Here is a 25,805-nt window from a genome sequence, read left to right as displayed (position 1 = left end):
GAGAGTTGGCAAGAATCCACCTCCTCCTCTTCCACAAGCAAAAATACAGCATAAGCAGAAGGTGAATTTAAGATCCACTCCCAAATGTATTTTATGAAATAGCCGCTGAAGAATAAAATATATATCTAGAAACTGCAGATGTGAGCATCACACTTTCATCAAAAAATACCAGTGGCTGGAGAAAAAGCCCCCCCCCCCCTTTGTGGAATCTCCTGACCACTCCAACTGCTTCATGATAAAGCTAGTCCTGAGCACAGAGACACTGAACCACACATGTTCAGGATTTCTATGGATCCAGGCTCGATCCAGAGCAACTGCTTTATTTTAATGTAGAGGGAAGGGTGCCTTCTTCCAGTCACACATTAGGGGGCAGCAGATAAACATGTTAACTTCTCAAAGGGCTGAAATCGATGCTTCCATATGGGAGATCTTCTGTAGTCTATGGAATGCTTATCTATCAGCCCCAGAGAGGCTGCAATGATACCCTTGCAAACTTCAGATATCCCACATTCTGAAGACCACAGCGAGATGCACCGAAACAAGCCAAGCTGGCAACTGAGCTTAATAGTGAAATATGCATGATTGAATAGTGAGGGCTAGTTTTAGAAATTTAGTGCTGGTCCTGCCACTAAACATCCCCCATGAAAACTGGTTGCATTTTTTTTCCAGTTTAAACAAAAGTGTACCTGAAGTTTTGGACCTGCTTTTCTGAAAAACTGAGCAGACACACACACCGGTTTCTTTGATATTCCTACAAATTTCACATCTCTGCCTTAAAGTAGCACTGTTAAGCTGGTCTTTCCTCCTGCAGATGGGAAGCTGCAGCTCACCCTTAGCCATCCCTCCAATTCACAGCAGAGGCTACATGTGAACTCAGCCTCTGCGTCCTTGTACTGCAATGGCTCTCAGTAATGTTTGTGAATGACAGACATAAGCAGGCCATGCCCAAGAAAAATCTCCTGTGGTTCTAAAGAGCGCTTCTCCTGTGCAATCAGGAATATTTTTAAGAAAAAGTCTTCCTCCCCAGATTCTGCCAGATTCCAGGAGACAAGAAAGACCCATGTGAAGCTGTCACTGGCAAATCCATAGCTTTAATACTGGTGGCCTCTCATAGCCTTTTTTTGTAGCAGGAACTCCTTTGCCTATCAGACCACACACCCCTAAGATAGCCAATTCTGCTGAAGCTTACAGTAGACCCTGTACTAAGAGCCCTGAAAGTTCTTGGAGGATTGGCTACATCAGGAGTGTGTCGCCTAATATGCAAAGGAGTTCTTGCTACAAAAAAAAGCCCTGTCTTAATGGGACAAGAGTCAGTCACACCAAAAGCATGTTTTCTTGCCTTTCTGGAAATGGCTGTGCGAAGGGTTGTTTGTAAAGGCAAGGGTGACATCTTTTGATCTGCACAGAACTCATCATTATGATGGGCAGGGCCTGTTTAGAGGAAGGGCTGCTACTGGACAACAGCCCCCTCCCCATGAAAGGGGGAGCAGCCATGCACCGCTGCCTTCTCTGTGTGTAAATGCAGTGCTCCTCTGGTCTGCTCTCATCAGGGACAGTGAGGTCATCCAGTGTCAGGGGTAGGGCTACCAGCCTTCACATGGTGCCTGGAAATCTCTGGAAATTACAATGGATCTCCAGACAACAGAGATCAGTTCCCCTGGGGAAAAGTCTGCTTTGGAGGGTGAACTCTTTGGCGTTATACTCCACTGAGGTACCTCCCCGCCTCAAACTTCACCCTCCCCAGGTTCCATTCTCAAATCTGCAGGAATTTCCCAATCCAGATTTGGCAACCCTCATCAGGGGAGAAGGGCAGGTCTTGGCCCACACTATAACAGTGCCTCCAAGGAGCTGTTCTTCTTCTGAAGAACAGAATGATTCCTGTTAATTCCTATGGAGGAAAGTAATGGGTGATGAACTTATCCCCTCTGCCCCTGATGACTCTATCTACTGAAAATCAAACCTGTGTCTTTCAGCACTGTCCGCCTCTTCAGTAGCGCAGCCCCATCCTGGGTTCTGTTTCTTGGTAACCCGAGAGTGTGAGAGAATGCTGGGAGTTAGCTTTTGTTTACACAGGTAGTGACATCTAGCCAGTGTGCTGCTGTGATCAGAATAAGAGACCAGCATCTGGGAGAGCCGGGTTTGAATCCTTGTTCTAACATGGACACTCACTGGGCGACGTTGGGCCAGACACTCTGTCTCAGCATTGCTCACACACAGGAGAGCTGCTGTAAGGATAAAATGGAGGATTGTGAGAAGAATGTTGTAAGCCACTCTGGATCTCCACTGGATATAAATATCTAAAAAAAACCCCACCTGGATGCTGTTGATAGGGATTTTAATTTTTTTTTACTGAATGCACTATAAAGATAACTTTATATTTAGAGGTATATGGAACAAGTATTTTAAGTGTTGACCTAAAAATTTAAAAGGTGATATTTACTGTGACAATATATACACATATTGGGCAGATGTCAGATTCCCTTTTCCTTATCCCAGTGTTTCTAGATAGTCACATTTAGGCCCAGATTTGTAAAGTCATCCCCCCTCCATCATGAATTTGACATCTTTCAACTAGAAGACCCTATTTGCAATACAAAGCCCTGTTCTACATCAAGGGTCAAGCCAGATGTAGGGACAGGAAGTTTCTGTAGATTTCCTGCTGCTTTTAAAACTTCTTAAACTACAAACAACTCTCAAATGAGCACATTAAATCCACCACCACCATGACACACACATGCAGTCAGTAGTATCTAATTCGTCCCTTTGGGATGCTATGTTCATTATTGGGGGGGGGGAACATAACAGGCATCCTATGATGCTTGTACCATATGTTTTCCTTAGAGCAAACAGCAGCAGGAGGAGGAGGTGATGAGGTCACAAATATGGCATGGGCAAGAGTTAAAAAAACTCTCCCCCACTGGAATGGCAGGAAACCCACAGAAGGTTGCTTGTGTTTCAAAGACAGCAGGAGATCTATTCATCGGTCTCCTGTCACTACCTCTAGTTTGACTCCTAATATCCTCACATAGTACTGCAGAATGACCATCACAACTGCTTTCCAGGTCCCAGGTAGCTCACAGCCTGTTGCTTTGCTGGCTGCCAAGCCCTCTGAGTCGAATACTTATTTTGCGCATCAACAACGGGTGCTGGAATGGATTACCTGGGTAGTGTTTGCCCAACTGATCCAGTAAGGTTTCCTGCGTCACGGACATGTGAGCTGCATTCATATCAGCAATAGTGCAGCACAAGACTTCTCCCAGAGGAACAAACTGCGACTGCAGGATGGGATTCATATGAACCGGAGAGACGTCGCCTAAAAAGAACACAAGGAGGGAAGAAAAATGAGCGCTCTACCTTGGATACGTGGTTCCTTTTCTCTCAGTGGCACTCTCAAAACACTCTGGCCTCTTTTACAGTCAGCCTGAGGGAGTTGGCGGTGGGCAAAAGACCCCACACAGCAGTGCTCAGAGACTTAAACAATTAGCCACCCACACCACAGCAAACAAGAGAATGGGGCCTCCAGAAGAGTAAACAAATATCCCTGTTCAAAAGCTACAAAATGCCCCTGAAGAACAGTAGCTGCTAGAACCATGCTGGGGAGACTGTACTTGCTTGAATTTAAGAGGCAAGCTTCAACCTCTCTCTATACTAGAGAAGTGGGTAAGCCATATATGAAGCCATTATGAGCACAATCTGGGAAAGGGAAGTCTATTAGAGAAATATTGAGAGTGAAGCAATCCCCCCTCCAGTGCCTGTCCCAGAGAGGCAGGAACTTGGCGTGTCACAACAGAGATCAGCATGCAGTAGCAACTCTGGCGCTCAGACTGGACTCTTAACTTTGTCACCTTCAGACCAACACGGCTATACACTTGGAAGAGAGAAGGGACAGAGCTCAATGTGCCTTCAAGGTGGGCATCTTCTGGTCCAACCTCTCAACTCATTCCTCCCCCCCAACAATTGTTCAAGCTGTGAGGGAGGAATTTGAAAGACTGCAGAGGAGGGGAAGCAAATGACACACTTCCGCTGAGGTCAATTCTTCTATCTCCTCTCCAAGCCCCCTCCCCCTCTCTGGGTACTTCCCTACTGGGGACAAATCGATTTGCTGCCAATTGTGTTGATTCTGAGAAAGCCCTACAGAGCACTTGCCTCTTGGCTTCCATTTCTCATTGCCTTTTAAAATTAGCAGTTTTTAAAAACACGACCTCAACTACCAGAAACCAAAACGTTGGGGGAAAGTGGTCTAATAAAACAGCATTTTGCACCCTTTCTGTGCCACCCCAGAAACAATCTGAATAATAAAACACTATCGCTATGCAAATGCCACTAAGTTTGCTCTTCACTGTAGGTGTGGAATGTGCCATTGACTGCTTCTCACACAATATATATATTCTGGAGTATGAAGGCAGCAGGATTACTATTTTCCTACTATAAATTTTTAAAACAATCACTACCATAAGACAGAATTTTACAGCTGCTTTCATGTAGAAAACCGTCTGCTCTTAAAGAATAGCAATGTGTTGTTATTGTGTGTGTGTGGGGGGGGGCGGATAACGCCATTTGGACTTTCTGTTTCAAGCATCAAACCTCTTGGTCCAGGCCTGATGGAGCCGTGACCGGCCCCAACCATTGCAAAGTATGAGCTTAGGAATCTACTTTATTACCAAGAGAAGACAAATGCAGAAAACCGCAAGGGGAAAAAAGTGAACAGGCTGTCATGAACCAAGGCTTAATACATGATTTGTATCTACACATGTTTTTGCATTGCCCTAGGCTTCAATTATGCAATTTGCTCCTCCTGTATAATATGGGTGCAAACAGGAGCTTCGTGTTAAATCAGCTTTAACCCAGTGCTACTGTCATGCCTGGAGGTGGTGGAAACGGCTGTCAAGTCATAGCCAGCTTATGGCAACTCCAGAGGGTTTTCAAGGCAAAAGACGGTCAAAGGGGGCTTGCCACTGCTTGCCTCCACATAGCGGCCCTGGGCTTCCTTGGTGGTCTCCCAGTGAAGTGAGAACCAGGGCTGACCCAGCTTAGCTTCCAAGAGCTGACAAAATCAGGCCAGCCTGGGCCATTCAGGTCAGGGCGCAGTCATGCCTACACTACCAAAATAAACCCCCTTTAAAAAAAAAAAGTAAGATATCCACTTCAAAGAAAGACAGGTTGCTTACCTGTAACTGTAGATCTTCGAGTGGTCATCTGTGCAGTCACACTTGTGGGATACTGCGCCTGCGCGGGTCCCCGATCGGTATCTGTAAGAAGCCCGGGAATTTTCCGCGGTCGGCGCCACTGGGCATGCGCAGGCGTCCCATTGCGCACGCCCAACGGCGCCACCGCGGTAATCCCGCCAGTTCCTTCATGACCGCTGAAAAAAGCCCCCCATAAGAGGGAGACCGTCAGCAGTGGGGAAGGAGGGCGGGTAGTGTGACTGCACAGATGACCACTCGAAGATCTACAGTTACAGGTAAGCAACCTGTCTATCTTCTTCGTGGTCTCTGTGCATCACACTTGTGGGAGATTAGCAAGCAAGGCATACCTGGAGGTGGGAAGACGGTCAACCGGAGACGACAGATTGCAGCACCGCAGTCCCCAACCGAGTCCTCTGCTGAGCATGCACGTCCAGCGCGTAGTGCTTCATGAAGGCATGCGGGGAGGACCAGGTGGCAGCTTTGCAGACGTCCGCCAAGGAGACGCCTTTCAGGAACGCCACCGATGTCGCCATTGCTCTGGTGGAGTGTCCGCGAACAGGTCCTGGCAGCGGCCTCTTTGCTAGGAGGTAACAGGTCTTGATGGTCTCCGTCAGCCACTTCGAGAATCGCTGTGAAGAGATCCTAGACCCTAGCCTGGGCGAAGTATATGAGACGAACAGCTGTTGGTCCCTGCGAAAGGCTTTAGAGCGCTTTAGGTAAAAGAGTAAGGCACGCCTGACGTCTAGGGAGTGCAGCCTCCGCTCCTTGTCCGAGGAGGGGTTAGGGAAGAAGGTGGGTAGGCAAACCTCAAGATTGAGGTGGAATTGGGAGGGTACCTTGGGGAGGAAGTTGATATCTGGGGCCAGGGAGACACCAGATTCTATAAAAGCTAGGTAGGGGTAGTCACAGCGCATCGCCGTGAGTTCCCCCACGCGACGAGCAGAGGTGATGGCCACGAGGAAGGCAGTCTTCCAGGACAGGAGCTGCAGAGAGCACGTGGCCATAGGTTCAAAGGGACGCCTGGTTAGCATGTCTAGGACCAGAGTCAAGTCCCACAGCTGAGTGGGAGGTCTAGATGGTGGATGTAGTCTAAATAGTCCCCTCATAAACTTTTTGGACTGAGGGTGGGCGAAAACTGAGTATCCGCCCACAGGGTCGTGAAAGGCAGATATTGCTGCCAAGTAGACCCTGATGGACGAGAAGACTAGGCCTGCGTCGACTAGAGACAATAGGAAGTCGAAGATTGCCGGCAGGCCTGCCCTCTGTGGTGTGCCTGGCCGGTCGGCCAGAAAGTTGGAGAATTTCTTCCACTTTCTATCGTAGGAAGCCCTGGTAGAGGGTTTTCTGCTATTTAGTAGGACTTCCTGGACCCTGCTGGAGAAGTCTAGGGGTCTATGAGCCACGCTGTCAGTTTCAGGTGTGGCACATTGTGGTGCAGCACTAGCCCCCCTTGAGATGACAGGAGGTCTGGGTCCGCTGGGAAGTGGTAGAAGTTCCTCCCTGCCATGCGTAGTAGGGAGGAGAACCAGTTCTGACGTGGCCACCAGGGGGCCACTAGGATGCAGCGTGGCCTGTCCCTGGCTATCTTGTTGAGTACCCTCGTCAAAAGGGGGAGGGGCGGAAAGAGATAGAGGAAGCGGCCCTCCCAGGAGATGAGAAGGCCGTCCCCGAGGGATGCCGGGTCGGCACCCCCTCTGGAGCAGAACCTGGGACACTTCTTGTTGTGTGCTGTGGCGAAGGCGTCCAGCTGAGGGTAACCCCACAGCTGGAAGACTGGCTGCAGGAAGCGCCACTGGAGTTCCCACTCGTGCGGTGAGGCCCCCCCTCTGCTCAGGGAGTCCGCCTGTATGTTGAGGACCCCTGGGAGGTGTGCGGCCTTGACGAAGATGTCGTGCTGGATGCATTCCGCCCATAAGTCCATTGCCAGTGCGCAAAGGCGACGGGACACTGTTCCACCCTGTCTGTTGATGTATGCCAGGGCGGTGGTGTTGTCTGTGAGCAGAGCCACCGTCTTCCCTGTCAGCTTCGGGCGGAATGAACGCAGAGCAAAGTGGATTGCTAACAGTTCCAGGTAGTTTATGTGTTGCAGGGCCAGCTTGGGTGGCCACTGGCCCCCCACGCACAGTCCTTCCATGTGAGCGCCCCATCCCCACTGGGAAGCGTCCGTGGTGATGGTCACTGTGGGGGCCGGAAGGTGGAAGGGCGCTCCTTGGCAGATGTTGTCCTTTGACCCCCACCAGTGAAGCGAGTGGAGCGCCATGGGGGGAATAGTGAACCTCTTTCGAGGTGAGTCCCTGGTTGGGCGGAACTGACGTAGGAACCATAGCTGCATGTTCCTCATCCTCAGTTTCGCGAAGAGAAGCACGCTTGTCGTCGCCGCCATCAGGCCCAGCATCCGCTGGATCTGTTTGACTGTGCCCCATCCCTGCCTCTGGAGCAATTGTACAGAGCTGGTAATGTCTTTTGCCCTTTGGGCGGGTAAGAACGCTCGGTGCAGGTTTGTATCCAGCACTGCTCCTATAAACTGCACTGACCTTGATGGGGTGAGTTTCGATTTTTCTAGGTTGACCTGTAGGCCCAGGGCATCCAGGAGGCGTAGCGTGGACGTGATGTGAGCAGATAGGCTTTCCCTTGAACTGGCTACCAGGAGCCAGTCGTCTATGTATGGGAAGACCATCACCCCTTGTAGCCTGAGGTGGGCAGCCACTACGCTCATCATTTTTGTAAACACCCTGGGTGCTGTGGAAAGTCCGAATGGTAGGGCCGTGAACTGGAAGTGCTGCGGGCCTACCGCAAACCTTAGAAACCGTCTGAACTCTGGGTGGATGCTGATGTGGAAATAGGCATCCTTGAGATCTAGGGTGGCCATCCAATCGCCTTGGTTGATGAGGGGCAGGATGGATTGCAGTGTGGACATCCGGAACTTGCGGTATAGGATGAACTTGTTCAGATTCCGAAGGTCCATGATGGGTCTCAGTCCCCCGTCCCTCTTGGGAACCAGGAAGTAACGGGAGTAGAAACCCCCGGGACTGTCCTCTGGAGGTACTTCCTCTATGGCTTGTTTCTGTAGGAGGGTGGCCACCTCTGCCAGCAGCGGTGGGGAGGGGGGGGTGGTAACCACCACGGACTGGTTTGGAATCTGAGCAAAGTCTAATTTGTAGCCCTCTTTGATGATGGAGAGAGCCCACCTGTCTGAGGAGACCTGCTCCCAGGCAGGGAGGAAGGGGCGGAGGCGGATGGTGCAGCGGGCAGGGGCGACGATGCGTGGGACAGAAAAGTCAAAGTCCCTGCTTGGAGGGGCGGGCACCCTTAGGTTTGCCTGAATGCTGGGTGGTGTAGCGCCCCCTGTTAGTGTTATTGCCCGAATAGGCCTGCTTGTCGGGCTGCGAAGGGCGTGGGCGCCACTGTTGGTCTGTGGACGACTTGTGGGAGGGTTTCCTAGTCCAGGATCTACTCCACTGTCTAGCCCTGGGCTGTCTGGAGGGTGCCTGCACTCCCAGGCTCTTGGAGATCTTAAGGTTCTTATCTAGTTCCTGCAGGGCGTTATCTGTAGTGGAACTAAAGAGCCCGTCCCCCTCAAACGGCAGGTCCTCGATAAGTGCCCTGGTGTCCTGCTGCAGGGCGGTGGACCTCAGCCAGGAGTGCCTGCGGATGGCGATAGCGGACATGATGTGTGAGGCAGAGACGTCCACTAGGTGCTTTGCAGTTGTCAATTGCTGCTTGGCCACCTTCAGGCCCTCCTGCTGCAGTTTCTTGGCAGCCGCTTTTTTGTCCTCAGGCAGGGCGGATAGGAGCGGGGACAACTGTTCCCACATGGCGTATTGATATCTCGCCATGCAGGCTGTGTAGTTGGAGGCCTTGGCACCCAAGGATGCTGCAGAATAGATCTTCCTGCCCATGGAGTCTAGTTTCTTCCCCTCCTTGTCAGGGGGGGCAGAATGCACCTTGCGCGACCTCGAGGAAGACGAGACGATGGCTGAGTTGGGTGTTGGATGAGTGAATAAAAACTCAGCCCCCGCCTCCTGGATCTTGTATATGTGATCCAACTTCCTCGAGGACACCGGTGCCGATGATGGCTTTTTCCATGGGTCCTTGAGTGCCTGCAACATGACCCTGGTCATCGGTAGGGCTATGGCTGTGGAGGCGTCGCGTTGGACGATATCGAAGACGCTATCGTCCACCACTGGCTTGGGTTGCGAGATGGGTAAAGCGATGGTCGATGCCATCCTCTTGATCATCTCCGCATAGGAGCTCAGGTCCTCGGAGGGTGAAACCGGGAGGTCCTCCGCAGTATTTGGGTCGGGCGAGGGTTCCCAGGTCCTCCCCTCGTCGCTCTCCGAACCCGATGGCTCGGACTCTTCACAGTCCGAGTGTGTCGACAGAGGTGGTGTTGGCTCCCTCTGCTGGATCGGCGTCAGCGGTCGGGTCGGGGGGTCTGTCGCGGCGGCGCGTTCCTCCGGCGGGATCGAGCGTGATGCCGATGGTTGCCTGGGTCGGTGTGATGTCCTAGAGAAGGAGGACGTATCGGACCGACGCTCCCATTCCTGGTGTTCCGGTGGCTGGTACCAGTGGTAAGGTGGGCAGCAGGGATACGAAGGCTGCCATCTGTGCTGTTCCCAGGGGGGCATAGATGGGAAGCGGCGCGGGTCGGCCGATGGGTCCCTTCGTCTCACGCGCTCGACCGATGGGTCGGTTCGCCTCACGCGCTCGACCGACGGGTCCCCTTGTCTCGGTCGCTTGGGCGCTGCAGGCGTCGCCTCGTCAGCCGATGGTAGGGGCTCGACGTCCGATGCCGAGTCGATGCTCCTCCGACGAGAGGCCACCGAAGGGGATCGACGGGTTAGGTCGATCTCCGCTTCTGGTGCTGGAATGTGCTGCCCTTTAGCGCTCGGGTCGAGGATCGGCGAGGTGTGCTGCCGATGAGCGCTAGCCCTCGGAGTTGAGGGACTGCGCGGCCGATGGACGCTAGCCCGCTGAGTTGTAGGGCTGTGCGACGTATGCGCGCCGACCGCTGGAGTCGAGGGGCTGCGGAGCGGAGAGGGAGGAACCCTTCTGCGCGGCTCAGTGGCGGTCGATGCCGCCGTGTCCGGTGGCGGAGGAGAGGAGCGAGGTCGCTTTTTCTTTTCTTTACTCTTCTCCTTCTTGGAGGACTCGCGGCCCGCTTCCTCGCGTCGCTTCTTCGACGGCTTCTCGGTCGACAGCTCGAGGGACCGTTTCGCCGAGTGCTGATCTCTCGGCGTTCCCGTGTCGACTACGGGGGCATCGACCGATGGACCCGTCGACAGTTGGGCATTTGCCATTTTCGGTACCGAAGCCGAAACTGGAGGTCTCAGTGCCGAGGCGGTTAGCGCTGCCGAAAGTCTTGCCGCCCTGTTCTTCCTTGTCTGTTTGGAGAAGTGCTGGCAGTGTGGGCAGGTCTCCACGCGGTGCGCCTCTCCCAAACAAAGAAGACACAGGGAATGGCCGTCGGGAGGGGCGATCTTCTTCCCGCAGGCCTGGCACCTCTTGAAGAAACCCCAGCGACTGTCCATAGACAGTGGTCGCTAGGAGGGTCCTCTCAGAGTCCTCTGAGAGGAGAAAAAATTTTAGGGAGCAGGGGAGGGGGGGGAGTCCCGGAGGACAAACCCCGCGACACGCACCCTGAGAAAAAACAGCTTTTTTTTTTTTTTTTTCTAACTAGCTAACTACTAAGAACTAACTACTATTCTAAGAAAAACAATAAACAGGCTAATATATATACAGAGGCTAAGGGGGAAAAAAGGGTGAAAAACCCCGAAGCTCACCGACCGGGAACACGATGAAAACGCAGCTTCTTCGCGCAGCGGTCAGAAAGGAACTGGCGGGATTACCGCGGTGGCGCCGTTGGGCGTGCGCAATGGGACGCCTGCGCATGCCCAGTGGCGCCGACCGCGGAAAATTCCCGGGCTTCTTACAGATACCGATCGGGGACCCGCACAGGCGCAGTATCCCACAAGTGTGATGCACAGAGACCACGAAGAAGATCAACTGGAAAGAACCCACCTGTGAAGCAGAACAATGTTTATAACAGAGAATTCTTAGCATTCTTTTAGAACTATAACTGCTACTCAAAGGAATTCTGTACCCAAAGGATCTTCCTCCTAGCCAGTGGTGCAGGTGCAGAGTTATCCCACGTGATATGATGAGCCATACGGTACACTGCAGTCATATGCGGAGGGAGGGGGAGACAGACATCCCCAGGCCAGTATAATGCATGCACCAACATTTAAGTCTGCTGGCCCGGAAGCGCAAGAATGAGACATATCAACAACCAGTGCAATGTTCACACAAACATGATCAACCAAGTATGCAGAAAGACATGAGGATTCAAATGCTTAACGCGTTCTTTCTGCAATGGCCTCCCTCCTTATCCAGTACACTGGGAATATGTGTGTGTGTGTATGTGTGAGTGTGTGAAGGCACTTTCAAGTTGCAGCTGACATATGGTGACCGCTTGGGTTTTGAAGGCAAGAGATGTTCAGAGGTGACAGCGAATAGTTTATTGTACATGGCCATTGGCCGTTACAATTCAAAAGCACATTATGAAAAACACAATGTAGAATTTAAATTCAAAATAACAAGCTTAAAAACTAAGTCTTCTGTATGGAGCTTCTAAAATGTCAAGAATACAACATTTAAAATAGGTTCAGAGGTGGTTTCCCCTTGCCTGCCTCTGCGTCATGACCCTGGCCTTCCTTGGTGGTTTCCCATCCAAACACTTATCAGGGCTGACCCTGCTTAAGCTTCTGCAGTATAATGAGATTGGGCTAGCCTGGTCCATCAAGGTCAGGGGAACAAAGAACATAGAAATTGCAATGGCTTAGGAGTATTATTATTATTTATTGGACCTATATCCCGCCCTCCCCACCAAAGCAGGCTCAGGGCGGCTCACAACAATCAAACTAAAACAATAAAACAACAGATAAGCATTAGAGTTTAACAATTAAATCAAGTTAATAATAACAATTAAATAGCTTCAAACAATTTAAAACAATTTTAGTGCTAAGCGTAAGACTTTCTGTGAGATATCTGCACAGTTTCACATGAAGCAATATCACCCAGGTTTAACTTAAGGGGCAGTCTATTAAAACAATTGAACCACTCTGTGATTTGTGTTCTCTCCTCTTACAGCTAAAGGGGTGGGGGGGGGGAACCCACCCGAAGAATATTTCTCTCAAGTCCACAAAACAAACAAGAGCACCTTTTGAATTAGTTGTTAAGCAGTGCTTGACCTCTGCTTTACAATTTGCCAGTTATGTTTAACAGAATGAACTGCGTGTCCAGAGAGGTTCCTAAGAACCATTTCCTCAGTGAGGTTGCTACGCTACTACCAGCAGGTGTGTAAATCAGTGTCAGCTCGCTTTGTGTGGCACAGGAGAATTGAGGGGGGGGGGAGCATGGCATACAGTACATCCTTTGGGCTAGTTATTGTAAACAGAACAGCTCCTTTCACAATCCTTCACAAAGCATATCTTACTGGGAGTGGGGGCAGGAATTCTGCTTTGATTTGTCAGTTCTGCAGAGTTTATTCTCCAGAGAACTCCAAGCTGCTAAGCCATGTGGTGGATATGCAAACCAAATTTGAATCCAGTGGCACCCTTAAGACTGAGGAGGTTTTATTCAAGGTATGAAGTTTTGTGTGCCACACCTTGAGGATGCTTCTTTTCTTGTATCTCATGTACACACTTTTAGTCCCTTACATTTTCAGTTTAAATGCCCAGTAGGGCCAGTCTTTAAATGCCAGGGCTTGTTTTTGGAACAGTTATGTTCTACTTAGCATAAGGAATAAAAAGATCACAACCTTTGCCTCCCTGCTCATGTCCAAAACTAATTCTGACTGCAGTCTGGTGATTAATTTTTGAAAGCTATAAACAGAAACGATGTTGATCAAAAATGGAGGAAATCCCAAGAAATTGGATGTGTTGGTAACAACACCAGCATTACTGAGAGAATACCTCACACTTTTTCAATATTCTCAAGAGAGCATGATGACCTTTGAGAACTAAGAAAGCCAGAAGAGGAGAACTGAGTGTAGTTTTATAAGACTGCTGTATGTTCTTAATGTTTTAACTGTGTAAACTGTGTAAAATGTTTAAATTTTTATATTTTTATGTTAGATTTTATATGCTGTAAGCCGCCCTGAGCCACCTGGTGGGAAGGGCGGGATATAAATCACAAATAAACTAAACTAAACTAAAAACTCCTCAGCAAAGAATGCCTCATACTGGCGCAGGCATGATGTGGACCAATGTGAGTTCCTCCCAAATTTGGCTTATATAGAACCAGGTGCAAGACTGATCAACTTAGCGCTTCAACATAGACTGCTCAAAGTTTCACTTGCGATTGGGGTTCTGCCTTTCTAGACACAGAAGAGGTGGAAACATATCCTTCAAAGAAGCCCCAACCTTCCCATCCCTGACTATCTTCTCCTACTGTTTTGGTGACTTCTCCATAATCTCTAACAATTTACTGTTTGGAATTTTTTTTTTTAAATATCCAGTCTCTCCCCATATCAGAAAGATTCTAAGCCTGGGGGTAGGGCAGGGTAACAAGGGTATGCAAGGAAGAACTTCCCAAAGAGGAGCAACTGAAAATCAGAGCTACATAAAGAGCATCAGCAAATCAGCTAAGGGCCTGGATTTTAGACATCTCATTGCATTTCCTCCACCTTTTCTCTTTTGTATATCAAAATCGTTGGTTAGGCAAGGAAAAGCTCGTTTGTCATATGGCGTCCACAGTTCCGAGGGTCTGGAAGAGCATTTCATGTGCTTTGCGAACTATGCACAACACACACAGGCTCTGGTGCTTCCCTATGGCTTTTCTCCTGCTCCTCACAATACACACTGGGCTCAGCTCCAGCTTCATGCTCAACAATTCACATTCTGGCTTCTTAAATGTTCAACCAGCAAGGACAGCAGCATGTTCTTTGCGGGGACATCTTATGGTGCTATGCACCATAGGCCCCAATGTGCAGTGTGGTGAAAACGGTTGCCCTCTAGAAACCTTTTACCACACCGCAAAAACTGGAAACACAGCCCCCTCTCTCCCCATAAATAGCCCTTTAAGCTTGACAGCTTGGCCTACGTTTCTAGTAATCATTGGCGGGTGGCCAGCCACACCACAAATATAGCACTTACCATTCTGTCCTGCAGAAATGAAGCATACCTTCTGGCACAACACATTTCACAAAATATCTTTAAGGCTTAGCAGGAATATTTGTTTTGGCCCAGAGAGGAGGAACTTGTCACCCATCAAACACACCCCAGGCAAGCCCACTGACTGCTACAGTACGGCACCATTTCCACATGCAAAAAGAGACTTTAAAAAAAAAAGACTTTTGTTTACAAAAACTCCAGCTGAGGCAGCCTGCCAGAAATCCGTGTATTAAAACTCTCAAATGATTTTACTAGCTTACTCAAACACAGCTAATTGTTTACACATGCTGAAACCCCAGAATGCATTTTTAGGGCATCTAACTGAAATGCAATGTGGGAAAGTCATCTGAAATACAAGCGTCAGATAACAAAACACAGGGAACAAAAAGTCTCCAGATATGCTCAGCCAACATAAAAGGATGTTTTGTTCTGGCCCCGTAACTTGAGCTTCGCAGGATTAACAGCGCCCTTTACAAAGCAGGTAGCACAATTCTGCCTTGCCTTTGACACACAAATGCCGTTGTGCTACAAGCCAACACAATTCTGTCATGGTTCACTAATCTGCTGCCCACTGCAGTGCCGCTTTACCTTTATGTTGTTACAGGTGAGTATACCTGATCACCTGCATTACTGATTAGACTTCTCCCAAATATTATCCTGATCACCTGCATTACCGATTAGACTTCTCCCAAATATTATCCGCTTGGAATGCCTTCTGAGGACCAACCTGATGAACACTGGGCCACAAAGTGGGTTGGGATTCCACCAAGCCAACTCGCCTTCCCTGCAGCCAGATGGCAGCTTCAGGGGGCTTCCCAAAACCACTACAGGAGCCTGATATGAGTTGGAACCATGGCAGGAGGGGGGAAGGAATGCCCTCTCTGTATCCATTTCAGCTCTCTATCACTGGAATGCCTTTCCTGTGGACATTAGGAATGCCCACTTGAAGGGCATTCCAGTGATGGGGAGTTGAAATGGATACAGAGAAGGATTTCCTTCCATTTTCATTGCTTCAGTTCTCCACAGTGTTCCATAAGATTTCCTGTGTTCTTACCAAATCAGTTACTGCCTCTTGGGCTGAGAGACAACAATCTCTTGTCTCCACTACCAATCTGACTGAGCGGGAAGGACCTTGTCAGAGTTCTTTCCAAATGAGATGTAGCAGTCTGAGTCTTTAGGTGGCCAGGCCCGAACATCGAGAGCTGGTGTAGTGTAGAGGCATGTCGGAGTAGGATCCCAGCCACCCAGATTCGAATCCCTGCTCTGCCATGGAAGCTCGCTGGGTGACCTTGGGCCAGTTATACACTCTCAGCCTAACCTCCCTCACAGGATTGGAGGAAGATGGAAATGCTGCAAAACTTAGCATTGGCCAGCTCTGGGGTGGGAAATACCTGGAGATTTGGGCATGGAGTGTATACTTCTTGGCAATTTAATGAGCACCGTAGAATGGAAACGGCAAGAGCCAGCAGCAGCAAATTAGAGCATGCATGGATTCATGTTGTAAAGAGCAGAGCTGTGGGTAAGCGTGCATCGTCTTTTTAGCACTTATTAATAGTTGCTTTACCACACAAATATTTACTTTATGCTTTATGGTAACAGTTCCATGTAATGTTGGGAGAAAGAGGCTGAGGAATAACTAACCACTGAAACCGTAAGAAGTCCTTTTAAAAGCGGTTCCTTATTCTCTCCACACCATCACGAGTGGAACACTAAGAAAGTAAAGACTTCACCCACGACTTCACTAAGTCCTATTTGAAGAGGCTTTCATTTTTTGTGACTGTTGAGAGACTTTGTGGGGAAAATTTCAAGAATGTCCAATTTTCCTTAGTTCTGTTTTTGTTTAATCTCACTAAATATGCATATTTAAATGCTTTGCGTGAAAGTTTCATTGCTTCCAGTGGTTATCTTATATTGTTTATTTTCTCCAGGGGAGCTGATCTTGGTCATCCGGAGATCAACGTAAAAGCAGGAGATAAACAGGGTGCTTACTTGTAACTGATGATCTTTAAGTGGTCATCTGTGCAGTCACACACATGGGTCTTGCCACAGGCAACGAATCCATACCTCGGAGTCTCCCATAGCTCGCCTAGAGCGCTTTTTTGGCGTGCTTTCCACTCGCTCCTGGGAGCAGGCATCGACTGTGCATGCCTGGATCAAGCAGGAGGCGCCATTCCCACTCAGTTTCTTCCAGCCACTACTGACAGTCTACAGAGGTAAAATCCAAAGCAGAAAAAGCCAGCAGAGGGGAAGGCTGGGTGGGCATGTGTGACTGCACAGATGACCACTCGAAGATCATCAGTTACAGGCAAACAACCTGTTTATCTTCTTCGTGGTCTCTGTGCAGTCCCACACATGGGTGACTAGCAAGCTGAGAGTCAAAAGAAGGTGGGTGCTGGCAAGAGAAACATTATCATACTTACAACATGCATGCACTCACCTGGGGTGATTTCAGTGGAAGATGGACCTGAGGACCGCTTGGCCGAAAGAGGCGTCCCGTCTGGCACGAACATCCAAGGCATAGTGTGAGACGAACGTGGACGGCGAGGACCATGATGCAGCTGCACAGATGTCCTCTAAGGAGACGCCTTCCAGAAAGGATGGATTGGATGGAGATCATTCTGAATTTCCTGTAGGCTATTCGCTTGTTTAGCCTCCTGAGATCCAGAATAGGTCGCTTGCCCCCATCCCTCTTGGGGACTAGGAAGTATCTTGAATAGAAGCCTGTCCCTCGATGTTGAGAAGGAACGGGTTCTTTTGGAGCAAGTCCAGGATCTCCTGTCGGAGATGAGGAGAGGGTGGAGTAATAGTGAAGTAGTGGTGGTGAGGTGGCAAAACGAACTCGATTGCGTACCCTAGGCGGACTATGGTTAGCACCCAGGAGTCGGTTGTGATTGAGCTCCAGGTGGGATAGAAAGGGGAAAGACGTGTCTGGTAGGCAGGCTACATCTGTTGCACTAGTTGCATAGGGGAGTCAAAGAGACTGCTTGGCAGGCTGGGAAGACTTCTTAGTCTGCTGAGACCGGAGCTGGAAAGGTGGCTTTTGCTGTGTGGGCTTCCTCTTCCAGTACTCGGTTTGCTTGGGAGAACATGGACGCCTCTGGAAGGATGATCTCCAGGGCTTAGGCCGATTAAATTGTTGGGAGGGTGGTTGGGAAACTCCAAGGCGCTTGGGCCCTCTTGCAGCCATCGTCAACCGAGGTTAGGACTTCGTCTGTGGAAGCGTGAAAGAGGCCCACGCCATCGAAGGGTAGGTCCTCGATTTTTTGTTTAATGTCAGGCTGTAAGTTGGTGGATCTCAGCCAGGCGTGGCGGCGCAAAGCCACCGAGGAGGCAAAACCCCTTGACGAGCAGGAGACAGCATGATGAATGGTGTTAATTTGCTGCTTTGATACTCTAGACAGTTCAGAGACTAGACCGGAGGCTGTCTTCTGGGAAGTTTCAGGAAGAGAAGGTATAAGAGGGGTGAATTGTTTGGCCAAATTAAAAATGTATGCAGCAAAATAGGCCAAATAATTATTCAGCTTTGAGTTGTTAGAGGCAAGGTTGAAGATCTTCCGTGCTAAGGTGTCTAATTTACGGCCCTCACGATCAGGAGAAGTAGGGTGTCTGGAAGGCTTAGCCTTGGTTGCTGAGTGCACTATGGAGTTAGGAGCCGAATGAGAGGCTAGAAACTTGGAGTCAGGGGCGTGTACCCTGTAGAGGGAGTCAAAGCGCTTCAAAGTGGGTGGGATTGAAGCAGGCTTGTCCCAGGCCTCACGCAGGCCCTCCAGGTGCACCGGCAACATAGGGAGAAGGGAACCTGCCGGGAAATCTGCTTGGACTAGGTCGTGTACAATATCCGACACCTTGGGTGAATCGGAGGAAAGTGCGGCCTTTAAGGCTTCAGACATGGTGGTGATCAGGTGTAGGTAAGCCTTCGAACCATCGGAGGGAGAAAGACGGACTTGCTGAGTGGAATCCAAAGCAGGAGAGGCAGGGGGGTCCTCAGAGTCAGAGGAGGCTGAGGTGTCCCTGTCGGAGTGGGATTCCTCAGTGGGAGGGGAGGCCGGAGGCTTGGCCGGTCTGGAAGTGGATGCTTGTGCGTCAGAGGATTTGACTCATTGGGTAGTAGAAGGTCTAGGCGGAGTGGTCACCGTAGGTGGAGCAACGGAGATGGTGGCGGTGGCAGTACGAGGCATCTCTGACTCCCAGTACCGAAGGTGCTTGTGGACTCAGAAGGATCTCGGTGTCGAGAGGAGTCACAGAACCGAGGTGAATCTACTTGTCAGATGCGAGGTGTTAATACATCATGACCAATGGAAGCGGATTCGGATTCATGGTATCGGGAGCGACGGACACCCTCATCCGAGGGGGAGCGCGAGTAGCGATGGTAGGGTCGGTGCCTGGGAAATTGTGACCTGGAGAAAGACGAGTAGTCATATCGGCCTCTGATGTAGTAGTCATGGTGTTCGTAATAGGTAGGAGAGCGTGAGTAGGATTCGCGACGTCTGTGTGGAGAACGGGATCAGACCCGATGAGTGGAGACCTGTGTTGCCGATTCTCTGAACAGCGGAGAAACACCGATGTCCCAGAAAGATCCAGCCCGAAGAGAAGGTTGAAGATAGATTTGGGTCGGATCCGAAGCACAGGGATCGGGTTTGAGGAAGTCCGAAGGCACCACACTGTGAACCGAGGGTGAACGAGATTGTATCGGGATCACCTCAACAGTAGCAGGGGAGTGAGGCGTGAGTTGAGGCATCTCAGTGATGACATCAGAGGGCGCCGACAGCTCTGGTGGAAGCAGCAGTTGAGCCGGGGCCGATTGAGGCGAAATGGAATCCATCAAGGTCGAAGCCAAGGCCGAAGCCCTTGCGGGGTCGCGAGATTTTTTTTGTGCCGAATCCGACAGATCGGTATGTCGAGACTTCTTCGAAGCCTTGTGGCCGGTATCGGCATGCTTCGATGGTCTCTTGCCGGACTTATACTTCTTCTGCAACTGAAGAGCAGCCGACGAAGCCGAATCTCCCACTCGCTGTGGGGGAGGCGGCGAATCGGAGGTGGGCATAGCCTGCAGGGACCTTTCGAGGAGGAAACTCTGAAGCCTCGCCGCCCGATTTTTTCGCGCCTGCTTGCCAAAATTGGCACAATGCGGGCAAGTATCTACGTGATGAGCTTCCCCGAGGCAGAACAGACAGTGGCTGTGACCATCTGACGTGGGAATTTTTGCTCCACACCGCCTACACTTTTAAAAAGTGATTTTCCCTTCCATACGCTCCGGACAGGGGAGGGGAGGGAGAGAAAGAAACAGGGAAAGAAAAGTGCAGAAACTGGTCTTTTTTTTTTTTTTAATTTTATAAGGACGAAAAAGGATGGACAAAAATAGAGAGAAAAAGAGGAAAATATAATTCCAGGATACGGAACGTTGAGGAAACGAGCTGAGGAGAAGGAACGCAGCAAGGTAGGTGTTGTCCGGGCGGCGGAAGGGAAGAAACTGAGTGGGAATGGTGCCTCCCGCTCACTCCAGGCATGCGCAGTTGATGCCTGCTCCTCAGAGCGAGTGGAAAGCGCGCCAAAAAAGCGCTCTAGGCGAGCTTTTGGAGACTCCGAGATATGGATTCGTTGCCTGCGGCAAGACCCATGTGTGTGACTGCACAGAGACCATGAAGAAGATATCCAGGTACCATCTGGAGATTGGCAACTCCACCACCTAGGGTGCCCCATTATGGAGAAAGGCACCAGGATAGAAATTGTGTTAAATAAACCCATTTAGCTGAGCCCAGAACACCTCATCCAATTCCCAGAGTATCTTGTACAAAGAAAAAAAATCTACTTTATTTTTGAAGCAACAGAGGCCAAATTATGATAAGGGACTTGAAGCACGAGGAGCCCCCCCCCCCTTTACTGCCAACCTCAATGAAGCCTATCCATCTCCCCTTCCCTGCTCATGCTCAGAGCCAGCATGTGGCTCAATCTGAAATAGTATCCTAGGTCTCATCTTAGCCTGGCTGAGTTCCCTGCCTTCTGTTTCAAAAGGGAGCAGCGTCCAGACCCTAACACTCACCAGGTCAATGAGGAACCAAGACCACTTTCCTGTGCGCTTGCCTATGGTTCAATCCATTTGTCTCTGTTACTGACATTGGTGTGGGGTGGAAAGTGTGGTGTATTGGTTAGAGTATTGGGCTAGGATCTGAGAAGCCCAAGCTCAAATCCCCACCCTGCTACGGAAGCTGTTGAGCAACTCTCCACCCCCATTCCAATTCACAGAGTTGTGACAATAAAATGGAGATGGGTGATCCCTCTACCGTCAGCTCTGCTCTGAGCTACTTGGGGGAAGAAAGGGATAAAAAACATGCTGGATGCTAGATATCAGCTTGCACCAAGTTTTACTTTCTGTGATTGCAGAGGAGGCAGAGTGTCTTGTCAGGACACAAATCCTTCTCAAAATGTGGATATGAGGAAACATGAAACCTAATTGTCATTTTTCAGTGGGAGCAAGAAAGGCACCAACACACAGCTTGTTTGGTATTAGCTGGTTTTCTTGTACATCTCTTTGAAGAACTGCTTGTAATGAATTCCTAAAATGTACACCTCGGGATGTCAAGGCTGCGTGTCTCCCACCTGGAAAACATCAGTCCCAATCATTATGAAAGCTGGCTGCAATTACTCCTTGGTGAGGTCAAAGGTTATTATGGCACATTTCCAGGACAAAGCCGTGACATACAAGTACGTTCTCATTTTAAGCTCTGATGGGGTGCAAGTCCAAATGAAATCCTTGCATTTGTCCACAGAGGCAAAATACTCAGTTCTTTTGTGGTTTTAGGGAGCTCTGAACATACCAGCTTTTGAGAGTAAGGTGAGTAAAAAACTGCAATACAACCAGAAGCAGATATTCTGTGACATTTTGAAAACCTTGATGTGTATATTTTAGTAATGGATATATTTACCCCGCTTTTTTAAAAAGCTTGTGCATTCAAAAACTTTCTTCCTGTGGCACAGCCAACATCACATGATCAGAAAAGGGTTTTAAAACTATAGCCTTCCAGCTTCCAAAAGTTGCTGACTGGATTAATGAAATTATCTTTTTTTAAACACTGCCCAGAAATCAGAGTCAAGTTATATCAGAGGTACAGCACAATCCTAGCCAAAGTTACTCAGAAGTAAGTCCAACAGGCCTTACTTGCAGGTAAGTGTGCACAGGACTGGCTAACCCTAATTAAGTTTATATACTGATCTCTTTATATTGTCCTCCTGTAATTTGAATTTTTCAAGTGTTCCATGAATTCGGAACCTTAAGCACTGATGTAAACTTTTTCTTGTTTTTTAACTGACTATCATCTGGAATCACTATAGTGTTCATTATTGTATTTTAGGTCCTGTATTCAGGCATCTGCCTATATATATATGGAATGTTAACTTCCATTTCTATGTATCTAAGGAAGTGTGCCTGCACACAAAAGCTCATACCTTGAATAAACTTTTGTTGGTCTTAAAGGTGCCCCTAGACTCTTTCTACTGCTTCAGACCAACACAGCAGCCCACCTGGCTCTATTACTGTATTTTGTAAATCATTGGTTTCTTTCTTTCATCCTCTGGTCCCAGCTATGAAATGCACTCCCACCCGGTCCATGTCTCCAGGAGCTTGGGGGGGGGGGGCATGTAGCTTCATGGCTGAAAGAGCGGGATGGATCAACAGCCTGTGAATTATTGCCTCCACTCTTCCCACAAACATTCCCTCCACAGGGCCTCTGCCCCATGGCTCCTACTCCAGCCAGCTTCCCTCCATGCTTGAACCCCAAGAAAATATATATCAAATTACAGGTATCCAAGTTCAGCAAGCTGCTCATATAATGTACAATTTTAGGAACCTGACAAATTCAGAAACATCATAGATACTAGGCCTTCAATGGGCTGCAAACCCTATCTGTATCTACTACAACTCTGGTTTCCTTCTTCCCTGGCCTAATTTTATCCTTCCCTCATTTTTAACTGCTTCCTTGCATACAACTTGCAGCCTCCATTCTTCTGATCGAAGGGCCAATGCCTGCCCTCCCACTCCTGTCCTTCAGTCGACTTCCCACAGTCATTATTATGTAGGATCACAAATTAGTTACAGACTGATTTTGCAGTAGGCTTGTTCCGGGGGGAGAGCCCTTTTGCTCCCAGCTGCCCCGGAGTTGCGAGTTGGTGCGCCGCTTTTCCGCAGCAAGTGAGATCCTCTTACAAGTGGTTTCTGCTTGCTGCGGAAAAGTGGTGCGCTGACTCGCAGCTCTGGGGCAGCTTGTGTGGAAACCGAGAGAAGCACCGGGGGCAAAAGGGCTCTCCACCCAGAACAAGTCCTAGTGCGAACTCGGTCACAATCTTCAGTCCAGCACCAGATCCTCCACCATATTAAAGTAACCAAATACCTCCACAGTACCTTGAACTGAACAAGAATGCAGCTGGACGGTCTTGTCCATACTGGTGAACTTGGACCAGTCACAACGCTCTCATACTAACCCACCACACAGGGTTTTTGTGAGGATAAAATGAAGAATGATGTAACTGCTTTGGGTCCCATTGGAGAGAAAGGGAGGGTATAAATGATGTGATTTTTTTAAAAAATCCAGTTGCAAAAGATTACTTCAAGCAGAATATCTGGTGAAATATGGATGAAGCCAAGCTCCAACTTGATCCCTCATGTTTATTTTTATCTCTCCTCCCTTCCCTCCCCCCGCCCATTTTATTGGGCTGAGAGAAGGAGCTTCATGGCTTAGGATGGATTTGAACTCGAATTGGGGCTGCCCAATCCTAGACTGACATTCTAACCTCTACACCATGTATGCACTAAGAATATTTTAGAAATTATTTCAGTAGTATCATAATGATCAAGAGAACGATGAAATCTAACCTCTGCTACTCAATGGGACATCCCTGCTGCGTTAAAAGTCTCAATTTAGTTCAGTTAACTTGAGCGTGTTTACATTTAATCTTTAAAAATTTTTTGTTAGTTTCAAAGCATCACCCAAGTTTTGCCTGATAAGCAGAATGCGGCACACAAACTTTTACAAGTTCATCTGCAGTGTAAAAGAGGAAAGGTGCTATGAAAACATTAACAGATTTGTCTGGTGGTAACAGGAGATTTATTAGGTGATGGATTTCCCCCTGCCTTACCTGTCAAATGGAATGAATAAATCACCTCCCCCCACATTAACATCAGTATAGGGTTAAGCTCAGGATTTAAAGAGGTGAATAATGACTAATGCACAGATTCCATTTCAAAGTTAATCCCCAACCAATCCCAACCCCCTGCTTTCGTGTGTGTGTGTGTGTGTGTGTGTGTGTGTGTGTGTGTGCGTGCTCTGCTCAGATCAGATCTCATCACCCCCACCTTCTTTTCATGGCTGCCATTTGTTCTTTCGGAGTTGTTAATCAATATATATGTGGCTTTCAAACAACAACTCTGAAAATACTCCAGGTCTATTTCGATCCTGGCTGGGATTTTAAAACTTAGCAACTGGTCACAGGAAAGCCCAAAAAGGTGGAAGTAAGCACCCAACCAATAATCTGTGATGACTGTTCATTTTCAAAGGATGGAAGACAGACACACTTCCTGACACTTTTCAACAATCTCTGAAAAGTAACTGTAACAAGGGAAATTCAGTTCTGATGGGACATACACACACTAGCCAATGGCATTTGTAAATAAACAAGCAGAGGGCCTACAAAGATTTGCAGGGGCATTTCCCCTTTCCCACTATTTCCTCTTTCCCTTCCTTCAAAGTAGGGCCGTAGGCAGGATTTGGGGAGTCAGAGGGCCTTGGGATTTTTGAGGGGGCACTCAAGCACCCCCTTGCCTGACTCCACCCCCCCACTGCAGTTGGCTTGAGGGCTGTGCTCCCCAGCCTCCTCCTCTCTCCCTTCCCCACCATTTCAATGCCCAGGAAGGGACAGTGGCTTCCTGGACTATTAAGCCCCTCCCCCCACAATCAGCTGATCGGCAGGTAAAATGGCTCCAGAGGCTCCTGGAAGGAGGGAGGAGGAGGCGCGGTGGCTGCAGTGGCCACAGCCACTTTTTCTGTGTTTTGTCCTTCCTGCCGCTGCTGCCCCCTCACCCTGCACTGATAGCGATCATGCAGGAGGGCCAGCATAGGAGCCCAGCCTCCAGAGCCATTTTACCCACTGAATAGCTGATCAGTGGGAGCTTTAAATAGTCCGGGAAGCTGGGCGCTCCACCACCCCTTCCTGGGCATTGAAATGGTGGGGAAGGAAGGGAGGAGAAGGCTGGGGAGCAGGGGAAGGACCACCACAGCCCTCAAGCCACTGGGGAGCCCAGCCTGAAGTGGGGGGAGCTGTGACCCTGCAGGCCCCCTCCTGGCTATGGGCCTCCTTCAAAGCCTCCTTAGCCTCTCCCTTTTCCTGCTTCCTTCTTTCCTTCCCACCCACAAGCCAACCTACCTTTATCCGCCCCCCTCTTTTCAGCTTTCCCTTCTTCCCCTCCCCCTGGCAACCTGTACCTAGGAAAACTCTGGCTGAGCTGCACAGTGCAAATCTCACAACACCCTGTGCCACACACTGGACAAGGTGTGTGACTGGCCTAAAGTGACCCAGTGAGCTTCCCCAGCAAGGTGGAGATCTCAAATTGGGTCTCTCAGGTCTTAGTCTGAAACGCTAACCACTGCACTGGCTTTTGCAGGATGGTTATTGTTGAACAGTAACAAGCAGCCAGGCCTGGATGAGTCAGGCAAGGTGTCCATTGAGTCGTTGCCACCTCTGGCCCCAGGAAAGGACCTCTCCCTGCCTTTTACGGAAAGAAGCCAAGGCAAGCAATATTATGGGCCGTCACTGAGGATATCTATTTCTTAAAGCTACAGGCACTCCTTTTATCATTTTGGAGCGTTTTTAAACCCTCATTCAATTTTTGTGTTAGATTCAGATTTTTATACAGACCTGGGGCTTTTCTCAGGTTTGTAGAAAGTCCTGTCTTGTCTGTTCATGGCTTCATTATCTGCATTTATGTACCTACAGATACGACCATGTTGAGAAATAGCTATGATTATAATCTCTCACAATAACCACACACTACTGTCACCAGAAATACATCAACGCTTGTGCAATTTGATGAGGTTACCCTGTATTCCAGATAAGGCACTTCCATACATCACTTCAATTATCAGTGGTAGCCAGGAGACAAAAACTGTCTCATCAAACAATTGCTTCTTGTTGAGCGTACTTAACGCCACCATCGAACAGTTACTTCTTGATTTCACACAAAGAGACTTACTGGAAAGACGCCACTGACCAAAGAACACTAGCACAATCTTAAAGATTCTTGGGGGCATCCTAGCAGTTGCTAGGGATGCAATATCACTATATTAACCACTCTCAGCACAAATTTATCTAACTTGTAATTCTTGCGTACACTACAGGACAAGTGCCATTTTTCTGTTAAATTCTGTATCATCCTGCAAGATTAAAACAAAATACTGCA

The 25,805-nt window shown here is 49.1% G+C and overlaps 1 protein-coding gene across 1 annotated transcript in view; it reads right to left on the bottom strand.

The window, feature by feature from the left end:
* The window catches only part of STOX1 (storkhead box 1), a 45,969-nt gene that overhangs the window by 5,728 nt on the left and 14,436 nt on the right, over positions 1-25,805 (bottom strand). Inside the window, exon 2 of the mRNA XM_060242645.1 lies at positions 3,161-3,313. Coding sequence (XP_060098628.1) covers positions 3,161-3,313 — 153 coding nt within the window. The remainder of the gene's footprint in view (positions 1-3,160; positions 3,314-25,805) is intronic.

This window comes from Heteronotia binoei, chromosome 6 (assembly GCF_032191835.1).
Source record: "Heteronotia binoei isolate CCM8104 ecotype False Entrance Well chromosome 6, APGP_CSIRO_Hbin_v1, whole genome shotgun sequence".
Lineage (NCBI taxonomy): Eukaryota > Metazoa > Chordata > Lepidosauria > Squamata > Gekkonidae > Heteronotia > Heteronotia binoei.
Note: the sequence above shows the minus strand (reverse complement) of the source record. Positions and strands in the feature narration are given on the sequence as shown.